A 12781-nucleotide genomic window follows, 5' to 3' on the forward strand; every position below is an offset into this window, starting at 1 on the left:
TCTTTTCACCATTAACTTCATAAAAGGCAGGTGATTTCACTTCCTGGACATGATGCAACTTTCGGAACAGACCATTATCTCTGAAGGGGTGTTTTCATTAAAAGTAACAGGGGACCCGGCTAAACTATTGTTGTTTTTTTCAACATTTTACACATAAAACCCATTCATTAATAATGAAACAACACTTGAGGCTTTGTATAAGTTTTGCGTTTTAGATAGTTTGACCTTTTTGGCCTCAACAGTAAGTTGAGTAAAAGTAGCAAGATGCTTTGCACAAAAAGGTGTTTAAAACTCTTTAAAAACTAAATAAATAATAACTAATGAATTCGTTTTTACGTCATGGAAACCACATTATAAAATATTTTAGTGTTTATTCAGAGATACAGAGTTTTCATCTAATTTCAGCCGGTCATCATCTGATCACCACCCCCTCGTGTATTTATGTTATCGCCCCCCCAGTTATGAGCATGAAAGGAGTGCGGTCCTAAAATTATGTATTTATATAATAATAATCTGATCGCCCCCCAGTTAGTCTGTGGTCGTCTCCCTGCTATGCATGTCAGCGTTGGAACCCTAATGCTGTTAAAGCTAGCTTACTGTTAGCTGTTATCCCAGGCTCGTCTCTTTACTGTTTCGTTCCTGCGTTCGTCGCTAAAGACCGTTTTAATGTTTACGCCGTCAACCTGCCTCTGCCTCCGTCAGTCGGCACTTGGGTCCACTTCTACACCAATGTGTACAGTAAGAATTACATTACAGGCTCTGCACATGTAAATACATGTCTCTCCCCAAACTGAATAGTGCACCTTTTAGACCCCCTGAATAGTGCACCTTGTGTTGTGTTGTGTTTCATGAAAGTACTCAAAATGACTACTTCCACATCTCCTTTACCCTCCAGGAGTTCCACGAGATGAGCCACGGTCTGCTGCTGTGGCTGGAGAACATCGACCGGAGGAGGAACCAAGTGGTGCCCATCCCTCCCCGGGTGGCCCGGGACACGTTACGAGCGCACCACAGGACCCTCACAGTACGTCTCTCCAATATTGTGTTAATTTAGATATGGTTACGTGTGTGTGTGTGTGTGTGTGTGTGTGTGTGTGTGTGTGTGTGTGTGTGTGTGTGTGTGTGTGTGTGTCATCCCACCCAGAGTAGACTGAAACATTATGAGCTCACACCACAAGACACTGACAGTATGTCTCTCCGATATTAGGTTAATATAGATATGGATACATGAGTGTGTGTGTGTGTGTATATATATATATACAGTATATCATCCCTCCCAGAGTAGACTGAAACGTTATGAGCGCACATGACAAGAAGACACAGAGTGTATCTCTCCAATAATCTATAAATCTCGATAAAACTATTGTACAGAACTTGTAAGTCGCTTTGGATAAAAGCATCAGCTAAATGACTGAATGTAAATGTAGATATGGGTACATATTTCTTTATTCATTTATTTTTCCTACATGAATTACCAGTAAGAAGTGGACTCGTCTAACTAACACTCTGATACGACCTGTGGCACCAAAACACCACTTCAAATGACTCCTTTCATCTCCTCTAATTAACCTCCAGCAAATCAAGCGTGAGCTGTTGGACTCCCAGCAGAAGGTGGCCTCCCTCCAGGACCTATCGAGCCAGCTGCTGGTCCACACTCAGCCCCAGAGTTTACTAATCCAGCCCCAGGCTTCAGAGCAGGCCCAGGCCCAGGTCCAGGGCAGCGAGCGCCTAGAAGCCCAGGAGAAGGTGCACGTGATCGGGAACAGGCTGCGGCTGCTCCTGAGGGAGGTGAACTCTGACCTGGAGGGTCTGGAGAGGAGGCTGGAGAACATGGACACACAACAGGTACAGCCAATACCCAACGCAGACGATTAACGCGTATAATATGTCAGGAAGTGAAGGGGGAGCTTTCGTCATGTCAACTATTTTGCTGTGTGGTGGGACCGGAGGGGTTAATTAAGCACGTGGTCAAACCTTCATGGTTGATACAAATGTATTGTTAAAACGTTACTAATGAAATATAATTGGGCGGCTAGGTGGTGTAGTGGGCAAGGCACTCGCCACCAGTGTGGAGACGCTAGGATTTGCGTGTTCGAATCCAGCTCTCCACATTGTTTTCAGTTTAGCTGGTCGTCCGCAGTAATACACATTGGCCGTATTACGGGGAGGGAAAACTGAAGGGTGGGGATCGAACGTTGTGAACAAGCGACTCCTACAAGTCGGTTGGTGCGCCTGCGCAGTAGAATCAGGAAGTGTCGGGGGCAGCGTGAGCCTCCCACGCGTTACTCCTCGACACTGAGAGATCGAGCTGCGCAGGTGAAAAGATGCGACTGCTGTTACCTCAAGTACCGGAGGGGACTTGTGCTATGTATGACTTAGTCCACATTGCAGCCGGCTTGTGGGAGGCAAGAAACAGCGTTCGTGACAGGGGAGGGTTGAATTGGATGATACGAAATTGGGATGGGAGAAAATATAGAAAAAATGGGAGAAAAAGTGGATCAAAAAAAAACGAATGAAATATAATTTAGATCAGGAGTTCAGTAGAGGACTTGACTTTCTCTGGCCAGGAGACTGGGTCAAGCATTCTGGCAGAAAAGGGGTGCGGGGGAGGGATGACCAGATGAGGGGAGAGGAAAGGCAGGATATGGGGGGGGGAGGGTTGAACAAAAGGCTTTGAAGGGAACTTCCACAGCTGATGTGAAAATGTCTCTCTGGGTTACGGTCAGTTTTCCTATCACTTACCAAGAATCGCTACATTCCTACCGTCATAAATTGATTTATTTTTTTTTATTATTATAATAATTTTTTTTAGGAATCCCTACCTCTGCCCCTTGTCACGTCGTCCGGATCGACTAGCCCCGTGTCAGAAGGGGCCGTCCCGAGTCGCAGACGATCGGTAACGTATCCCATCACACTGCCGTTAGGAGATAGGAGATTTGCCCTATCAAATTACCCAGATCCCCCCCCCCCCCCCCCGAAATCTTATCCCTAATTTTATAGATCTACTTTTGCTGCCCTTTTTCTTTTTTTATGCATGTAGGCTCCTTAATGTGTAGATATCCTCTCCCTACCGACATTTTATTTTACAGTCGACACAGACTGCCTTTCCCTGTGTTCGTTGCTTTAAGCTGCCCTGCTAATTTGTACCCCGACAGATATTTTTGCTGACACCCCCCCCCCCCCCCCAGCTGCTCCGACCTGAAATGATTTTCGCTATCCGCACCATGTTGATCTGTATAGCCGAAATGTACAAGCAAAACTGGCTTTCTCTTCTTCGCCACGAAGCAGACCCTGTGCACAAAACTATATTCTCAATGATTTTTCATTGTTGTTTTCATTTAGTGAACATTGTGAACGATTCCTGAAACAATAGGTCTGTGTGCTGTAAGTGGTATTTTTTTTTGTTTTGTTAAGATAAGTGTTAAGTTGCTCTACATTCCAACGGCCATCACTGATATAGAGTGTCTGGTCTGGTATCCCTTCCCACTTCATCCAATCAGGAGAGAGAACCCTAGATATTTTTACTTATTTCACGAAATTTTGCCTGGCCAAATTTGCTTACTTTTGGGATGTTAAATCCTAAACTGTGATTTTATATGTCTGCACTTTATATGTCTTTTTTCTGTTGTGAAACACTTTGAGCTGCAGTTTCTGTATGAAAGGTGCTATACAAATAAATGTATTATTATTATTATTATTATTATTATTATTATTATTATTATTATTATTATTATTATTATTATTATTATTATTATTATTATTATTATTATTATTATTATTATTATTATTATTATTATTATTATTATTATTATTATTATTATTATTATTATTATTATTATTATTATTATTATTATTATTAATAATATTATTATTATTATTATTATTACTGCACTGGTAGACTATTTGACTTGTTTCAAGCACACATTTGCTTAAAACTAGTTTGCATTTCTTATTTTTGTCAGTACATTTTTTCAGTGTGGAGTTTTCTAAAGTGGGAACAGGATACCAAAAAATGTATTTTCTGTGGAGGGACTGGGAGACCCATGTCACTGACCACACACTCTATATCAGTGATGGCTGTCGGAGTGTAGAACTATTATTTTAACACGTAGACCACTTATTTGAACAAAGAATAAATACCACTTACAGCACGTTTAACAAGCACTTTAAGCTCAAAGCAGACGACGAGTGAAAACATCTGACGTGAGAGTGTCTTGAAATCGAGCAGGTCACTCCTGTTTTCTGTTTTCAAGACATTTCACTTGTTTTGAGAAAATCCTTGAAACCAAAAAATATTCTAAAAATGTATATTGGAACAAAATTATCTCACCCCCATTTGCAGATTTCGTTTTTGTTTTTGTTTTAAGAAAATACGATTTTGAGACACAATAGAAAATGACATTTTCTCGTTAAGATGGAGATTATTTTGGGAGTTTCAGTGACTAATTTCACTCCACTTTTGTCCAGGAGGGTTTGAGAAGCCAGATTTCTTGTTTCCTGTTAGTCGATCACATCATTGATTTTACGCTGCTGCCCCTTCGGTTGTTAATGTTCTTTCTCTTTAGCGAAATGTTACTGCTCTCTTTATGTTATTATTTATTATTTATACTTTATTTTCTATTTGATTTCCCTCTCATCTGACGCTTGATCTTTATTTTTGGACTGAAACATTCTTTCTTTCTTTTACCCCCCCTGCTCATTACGTGGTTCAGCCCCGCGCCAAAACTAGTCAGGCCCACCCAGGACCCCCCGAGAGCGGCACGCGCCAAAGGTATCTCTCTGCCGGATTCTAGAACTACGGGAGGATGATGGAACCATGTCCCCCCCCCCCCCCCCCCCACACACACACACACACACCTCGGGAGCCTCCTTGATTCAGAGCCTTGATTCACTCCAAAAAATGTATAAATAGATAATAAAATGCCATAAGACATTCGCCTTCTCCCATACTTCTGCCTTAAACCGACCACAACTGCAGACATATCACTCGGCCAATCGCAACTGCAGAAATAGCACTCAGCCAATCACAACTGAGGATATACGTACTAACTCTGATGACAGCAGATAATCAATTTCCGCTCTCATTATTGCCTCTGGGATTTGTTTCTCCCAATGTAGACCCCATAACCCTTAAGTTCCATGATCCTCTCTTCTTCTAGAAGCTACGTTACCAGCTGTTTAATGAGTTGGGAATCGCCTACAATCAGGCAGTTCCCTTTTCTCATTCAAATGAACATGTTTTTTTTTTGTTTTTTGTTTTCTGGTGCTTTCATTGCTCTGCTACTCCGCCTTGCTGTTTTGAATGGCACTGCCAAGATGTTTGATATCTGTCATGGTTTTTTTTTCTGCTCTCACTTTTCAGAGTAACCTGGTAGTGTTCTCCTCACACCACTAGATGGCACTGCTAGAGTCCTAATATTCCTCTTCCTCCCCTATCTCTCTTCTCTGTGTCTTCTCTCTTTTTCATTCTCTCCATAGTTGGATATCAGAACTTTCTGCATTCCTTCCTGTGGTGATTCCTTCCAACTTAACTCAACTCCCACTGTCTATCTGTCTGTCTGTGTGTCTTTCTCTCTCTCTCTCTCTTTCTCTCTCGTGCTTGTCCCTGTGCTATCTCTCTCTCTTGTACTTGTGCTCTCTCCCTCTCTCTTGTACTTGTGCTCTCTCTCTATCTCTCTCTCTCTTGTACTTGTGCTATCTCTCTCTCTCTTGTACCTGTGCTATCTCTCTCTTGTACTTGTGCTCTCTCTTGTACTTGTGCTATCTCTCTCTCTCTCTCTCTCTCTCTCTCTCTTGTGCTCGTGCCTGTGCTATCTCTCTCTCTTGTACTTGTGCTCTCTCTCTCTCTCTCTCTCGCACTTGTGCTCTCTCTCTATCTCTCTCTCTCTTGTACTTGTGCTCTCTCTCTCTCCCGTTCAGACCCTCCATCATTTTCAACCCACTCTCATGATTTCCATCAAGTCGCTACCAATAATGGCATATAGGCCCATTGAAGCCTGGGCCTAAATTAACCTCGGGCATGAGTAGTGCAGTGGGGGTAATTACTAACTAGGGTGTGGGTTCCCGCTGATAGACTCTATTATTGTATGAGGAACAGTGAGTACCGCTAGATTCCTATTACGCTGTAATTGGCTCCGGAAATTGAAATTGAGCAGAGAGGGAAAGGTTGCCGTGGAAATGAGGGCTTGTAGCACGGACCACCTGAAGGCACACGCACACGCACACACACACGCACAATACTGTTCCTGCTACTTCTTGCCACCATAGTTACCGCGGTGAGGGGGGTAAAATAAATGTTACATGCTAATAGGCTATAGAGCGCAGGTCTGGAGGAGTCATGGCGCCCGCCAGGCACGTCACCGGCTCGGCGGGAACGCGGTGTTCTTCCTCCCGCCTCCCCGCGCGCCGGCACGGCTACCGTCTCTCCCCCCCAGAGGCTCCGGCTTTGGTGTGGAAGGAATGAGACGTGACATTGAACTCTCACATAGTCTTCTCTTCTGAAGCCGGAGAAGATGTTTTATAGTCTGGGGGGGGGGGGGGCATCCGTCTAGGGGTGCTCTTGGTTTGTTTTCCGTTACATGGACAGTGTGTGTGTGTGTGTGTGTGTGTGTGTGTGTGTGTGTGTGTGTGTGTTTGTGTGTGTGTGTGTGTGTGTGTGTGTGTGGGTGGACGGGCAGACAGGGTGACTGATTATTTCTTTACCTCCATAAGTTGCTTGTTCTAACATTGTTGATCTTTCTCACCTGATGAATGTATGTAGCTGTACTGTATGCGTTGCATCTTTATGTTCCTAGCTCTCCTCTCTGCTGTGTCTGTGTCTCCCACGTCCTCCCACGTCTGACTCCCGTCTCCCGTCTCTCTCTCTCTCCCCCCCCCCCCCCCCCGCGCGCCGTGCAGGCTGACCAGATCTCCGGGCGCCGTTGGCTGCGCTTCCTCCCCTTCTGACCTCCCGGACGGGGGGGGGGGCCTCCTCTCCGCCTCCCCCTCCTCCCCTCCTCCTCGGAAGGGCCCGTCGTTCCTGCTGCGGGTCCTCCGGGCCGCCCTGCCCGTCCAGCTGCTCCTGTTGCTCCTCATCGGCCTGGCCTGCCTGGTGCCCATGACGGAGGAGGACTACAGCTGCCACCACGCCAACAACTTCGCCCGCTCCTTCCACCCCATGCTGCGCTACACCAACGGACCTCCGCCCATATGAGGCTATACGCCTACACCTACACCCCAGCTACCTATACTGCGTCTCTTTTGTTGTTTTCTCTTGCCAAGGACTCCACTGACCCGTATGAATGTTCTCACGTCCACTACCCCCCCCCCCCCCTTTACCAACAGACTTTTTTTGAGGGGGGTGGAAGGGTGGCGGTGTGTTTGTGTGTGGGTAGGGGCGGGGGGTCACCTGATACATGAAGCGATGTAGAGGTGATATCAGGACTTGATACTATCATCAGATCAGATTACTCTAGCTAACAAATGAGTTAGCTCTCAAAACCCATCGATGGACCTTAAAACCCCCCGCCCACCCCTCAAGTCCAAATAATAACTTGTTATGTTTCTATTCTTAACTCCAATGTGTATATTATTATTATAAAATCTTTTTTTTTAAAGGTTTCCGAGGAAACTTGTGACGGTAATGAAAATGAAAGCACTATTTATATACTGAATGTTGGGAGCCAAAGTTGAAAGTTTGCTGTTTGTCCGTGCAATTCAGTGCTGCTACTATTTATTTTGTGTTCAACGGGGCCGTTAGCCGATTCGCTAGTATCAATGAGGCTGCGGACGCCAGGCTACAGAGAGAGCGGCGTCGACAGCCGCGAGGTAAACCGCTGAAGTTTGATTAGCAAACGTTCACAGCCCTAAATATCACAAGAGAGTCAAGAGCTTGAACCGATGAGCACTGACATGAGCACTGTTTATGGTACTGCACTGAAAATGTCCTACCAATATGGCCGACTTCTCCCCTCCTCCCCCATAGGCCAAGGCTAGTATTGCTCTCTATTTTTAATTTCAGTATTTCAATATTTAATCAACTGGGGCAACTATTTAAAGCAAAAAAATAACTAAATCATGTAAGTTCACTTGCCAAGATTCAAGTGATTTGTATATTAATGTCTGAAATGCCTTTGAATACAGGCAGTTATTTTTTTACCTTTCCGTTTGAGCATGCACTTGAGAGTCCCTTGCTTTTAAGAAAACCCTACAATCACTTGGTAGTGTTGGAGTAGACGGGTTTGTGATATGAAATAGTGTGCTTTGTAATAACGGCGCTGATCAACGACCGTTGATTCTGACCCGATGGGGGGGGAAAAACATCAGTCAATCGCTCGGGTCGTCGAACTGTAATCTGTAAAATAAAACGACACCAACGAGCGAAGATGAAGAAGAAGAAAAAAACATCACCAGATATGAAAATGGTTATTTATGTATGTACAGTTTGCTAATGCTGACTTCATGAAGAATACGCTCTCTTTGCATATAATAAAACATAAAATGTAACTTCCCTTGTTTTTTCTCGCAATTCTTTTGAGATACACAATGTCAGCTGAGCTGTCGGATTAAAAGTGGCAGAAATTATGACTCCGGACGTATTTTCACGCTTGATGCTTTTATTTATTCACAGTAAATATAGAACAGTTCAGAAATAGAGGATTTCATCCAAGTCGACATGAATTCACTGCTTTGTAAATGATGGTGACTTGGACGTGGTTGAAATGCAGATCAAGGGCATCAGGACAGCTTTTATTTTATTTTTTACCCTGGTGTGGTGTTTTAACCCTGGTGTGGTGTTGTTTTAACCCTGGTGTGGTGTTGTTTAACCCTGGTGTGGTGTTTTAACCCTGGTGTGGTGTTTTAACCCTGATGTGGTGTTGTTTTAACTCTGGTGTGGTGTTGTTTTAACCCTGGTGTGGTGTTTTAACCCTGGTGTGGTGTTGTTTTAACCCTGGTGTGGTGTTTTAACCCTGGTGTGGTGTTTTAACCCTTGTGTGATGTTTTAACCCTTGTGTGATGTTGTTTAACCCTGGTGTGGTGTTGTTTTAACCCTTGTGTGATGTTTTAACCCTTGTGTGATGTTGTTTAACCCTGGTGTGGTGTTGTTTTAACCCTTGTGTGATGTTGTTTAACCCTGGTGTGGTGTTGTTTTAACCCTTGTGTGATGTTTTAACCCTTGTGTGATGTTGTTTAACCCTGGTGTGGTGTTGTTTTAACCCTTGTGTGGTGTTTTAACCCTTGTGTGATGTTGTTTAACCCTGGTGTGGTGTTGTTTTAACCCTTGTGTGGTGTTCTAACCCTTGTGTGATGTTGTTTAACCCTGGTGTGGTGTTGTTTTAACCCTTGTGTGGTGTTGTTTTAACCCTTGTGTGATGTTGTTTAACCCTGGTGTGGTGTTGTTTTAACCCTTGTGTGGTGTTGTTTTAACCCTTGTGTGATGTTGTTTAACCCTGGTGTGGTGTTGTTTTAACCCTTGTGTGGTGTTCACGTTTTTGTTACTTTGTCTGGTAACAACATTATTGGGATTCTAAAACAATAAAGCCATAACAATTTATATTAAAATACAGATGTAAACTGTATCTCAATTACAAGCAATATAGACGGTATATATGGTTAATATTTGCCATTTACCTCTGCTAGATCACATTTATCAATAAAAGTGCTAATCGTTTTCTGTGATAAAATGTGAAGAAATCCTTGCACGGTACACTTGCACAGTGTGCACTCGGTGAAAATGTCTTTTTATATGTTCTTCACAGAAAATGAGCCATGGCCAATGAGTCTCAATAATGAATCATTCCTCTGCTCGTAAACATTGAAAACGGGTGCTGCAGCCCCCAACACCACTCGCGGTTCAAGGTCGCGGTTCACGATGGCGACCTCCGCCGCCCGAATCCCCCAACCCCTTTCTCCTGTCCAACACACGTGCAAGTAAAGGCACAGCAGACACGTAAAAATCACTTCAAGTAAGCACAGAGAATAGACATATTCACAATAAAGCTACAGATGGGGTTAAATTACCCAATGCCAAAGTTTGACAAAAAAAAAAAAAAAAAACATTACTTTTGTCATGATTTTTGTCACTGATTTGTTCAGTTAAATTGGCTGTTAAGAATAAAATTCTGTCCTCAACCGTGACTAAATTCACATTCAGAATTAGGTTTTGAAATATAATCTGTGACGTGATTGTGCGCGCACAGTTCTAACAAGGCACCTGATGTTTGGTCTCCTGTGACCTTTGCGTCGGCAGTTTCAACTAGGATCATAATATACATTCATAGTTCACACACGAGCCACGGCAAAAACGCGACACGTGACATTATTCACCCTCAATACGGGGGAAATTAAAACGCTGCCTAATGAACGAACCCTCAACTCGGGTGAAGAAGTGCACTTTGGTCACAAGGCGTCACCTATGAAGCCAAGACATTTTACAAATAGATTTTACTACAAGATGAAAGATAGATTAGCTGCTCTTCACTCACAGAATGCCAAAATATGTGTACACCTGCATTGACACTATCAAGCTGTACCGTAAAGCCATAAGAGATTGTCTCAAAAAAGGAAGGCAGAGGTTGTGAAAGGCAACATGGGAAAGTGACAGACTGCACTCAAGCTCAGAGACTAGTGAAGGCCAGTGAAAAGAAGAACGTTTCATGCCACTGAATAGACAGCCACAGAAAAAGTTAAAACTACAAAATCACTTAAATTATAAACAACCATCCCATATGAAATTAACTTTATACAATCATCCCTTTTCAGATGCTCCACAACCTCTGATTTCATACAACGTCCGTTAAGAACGACTTTCAACCATTATGCTATCTACAAATCTCGATTGCCCCCTTTTCTCACAGGATGGGGGTGCAGTCAGCGCGGGGGGCGCCGTACTGGAGTACCCCTGTGCTGGAGGCTCTGGTCTGGCCATCCTGGCTGCCTTGGGTGGGTCCTGAACTGTATTCCATGGAGCTGCTGCTGCTGCTGCTGGTTGAGGGCAGCTCCTTGCCCTGTTCCCAGACCCTGGCTTGGGGGTGGAGGCGCTGAGCATCCAGCATCTCCAGAAGCAGGTCGTAAAGAGGGACTTTGTTCTTGCACTTCATGCTGTAAAGGTGTTCCATCCCTTTGTTGCTGCAAAGAGTAATGGATGCAAGTAAGTATAGTAGTAGTAGGAGTAGGAGTAGGAGTAGTAGTGGTAGTAGTAGTTGTAGTTGTAGTAGTAGTAGTAGTAGTAGTAGTAGTAGTAGTAGTAGTAGTAGTAGTAGTAGTAGTAGTAGTAGTAGTAGTATAGTAGTAGTAGTAGTAGTAGTAGTCATTTTTTATTCAGTCAGCACACACAATACAAATATGCACAATCATTCCAGACTGTCAACAGTCTTTGATTTTGTCAGTGACTGAAAAGTTACAGGCTGAAGCATAATGCGTATATAATATATGCCTGTCCTATATTCTTATCAAATGAAGCCTCCAAAACAAAAACTAAAAAAGAACAAAATCGAAGTTATTCACATTTGTAACCCTCAAAAATAGCTATACGAACCATTTTCTTGAAAACCACAAGTGAATGACTTATTCTTACAGTAAACTGTATACCAGCATGGGGCGGAGCTAGAGGCGCCATGGGGCGGAGCTAGAAGCGCCATTGGGATAAGACGTGTTTCAGATCAGCTCCCCAGAAACATTGAAGAATTACACTTTCACACAGAGGAATATCTAAAGAGAGGGGTGGTTGGCCTGGAGAATGGCCGAGAATGACTGCTACTCGTGCTCATTCAAGCTAGCTGGACATGTGCTTGAATTGACATACTGTACTAACATAACAAGCTAGCCTCGTGCTCGTTTAGGCTAGCTGGGCACGTGCCTGAATTGACATACTGTCAGGGGCGGACCTAGCCCATTTGGCGCCCTAGGCGAGATTCACCACTTTTTAATTTTTTTGTAATTTTTTTTTTTTTTTTTTGGCTTTTTTCTTCATAGTTCTCTAACGTTAGTCTTTCTTTCCTCAACGTTCAATTCTATAACCACTTGACCGATACCCATCAATGCACAGCGCTCTAGCATGTTCTGACTGTGAACACCTAAAGCTGAGGCTCAGACCGACCGACCGTTTTAGATTTTTGGCTCATTTTCCCTTATGTTAGAATTTTTTTAATGTAAAAATAATGGTTGCAGATATAGAGGGGGGCGCCAAAACTGCACTTGGCGTCCCCCTCTGGGTGGCGCTCTAGGCGACCGCCTATATCGCCTGTAGGAAGGTCCGCCCCTGCATACTGTACTAACATAACAAGCTAGCCTCGTGCTCGTTTAGGCTAGCTGGGCACGTGCCTGAATTGACATACTGTACTAACATAACAAGCTAGCCTCGTGCTCGTTTAGGCTAGCTGGGCACGTGCCTGAATTGACATACTGTACTAACATAACAAGCTAGCCTCGTGCTCGTTTAGGCTAGCTGGGCACGTGCCTGAATTGACATACTGTACTAACATAACAAGCTAGCCTCGTGCTCGTTTAGGCTAGCTGGGCACGTGCCTGAATTGACGCAGCTAGCGTGATGTAGTCAACATGCTTGCTGTGAGGACTACTGACCGAGAATGACTGCTACTCATGCTCATTGAAGCTAGCTGGACATGTGCTTGAATTGACACACTGTACTATCATAACAAGCTAACCTCATGCCCGTTTAACATAAACATTGGCCCTACGTTGAGCCAACCACACAGGCATCTCGCTGACGTTGTTTACAATTTATACACGTAAACAAATACGACCATGGCTAAATTGAATACATTAATATGGAATACAGGGG

General features: G+C 43.8%; 2 protein-coding genes across 2 annotated transcripts in view; one reads left to right on the forward strand and one right to left on the reverse strand.

Annotated features, from left to right (window-relative positions):
• Positions 1-8472, forward strand: part of syne1a (spectrin repeat containing, nuclear envelope 1a) — a gene marked incomplete at its 5' end in the record, with an annotated part of 228874 nt that extends 220402 nt beyond the window's left edge. Inside the window, 5 exon segments of the mRNA XM_084314285.1 lie at positions 896-1024; positions 1576-1845; positions 2813-2896; positions 4713-4771; positions 6898-8472. Of these exon segments, the coding sequence (XP_084170411.1) occupies positions 896-1024; positions 1576-1845; positions 2813-2896; positions 4713-4771; positions 6898-7192 (837 nt within the window). The 3' untranslated portion in view covers positions 7193-8472.
• Positions 8473-10829: 2357 nt separating this feature from the next.
• The window catches only part of esr1 (estrogen receptor 1), a gene marked incomplete at both ends in the record, with an annotated part of 68730 nt that continues 66778 nt past the window's right edge, over positions 10830-12781 (reverse strand). Inside the window, 1 exon segment of the mRNA XM_084314286.1 lies at positions 10830-11106. Within this exon segment, the coding sequence (XP_084170412.1) occupies positions 10830-11106 (277 nt within the window).

Source organism: Notolepis coatsorum (genome assembly GCF_963971535.1).
Source record: "Notolepis coatsorum genome assembly, chromosome: 5".
NCBI lineage: Eukaryota > Metazoa > Chordata > Actinopteri > Aulopiformes > Paralepididae > Notolepis > Notolepis coatsorum.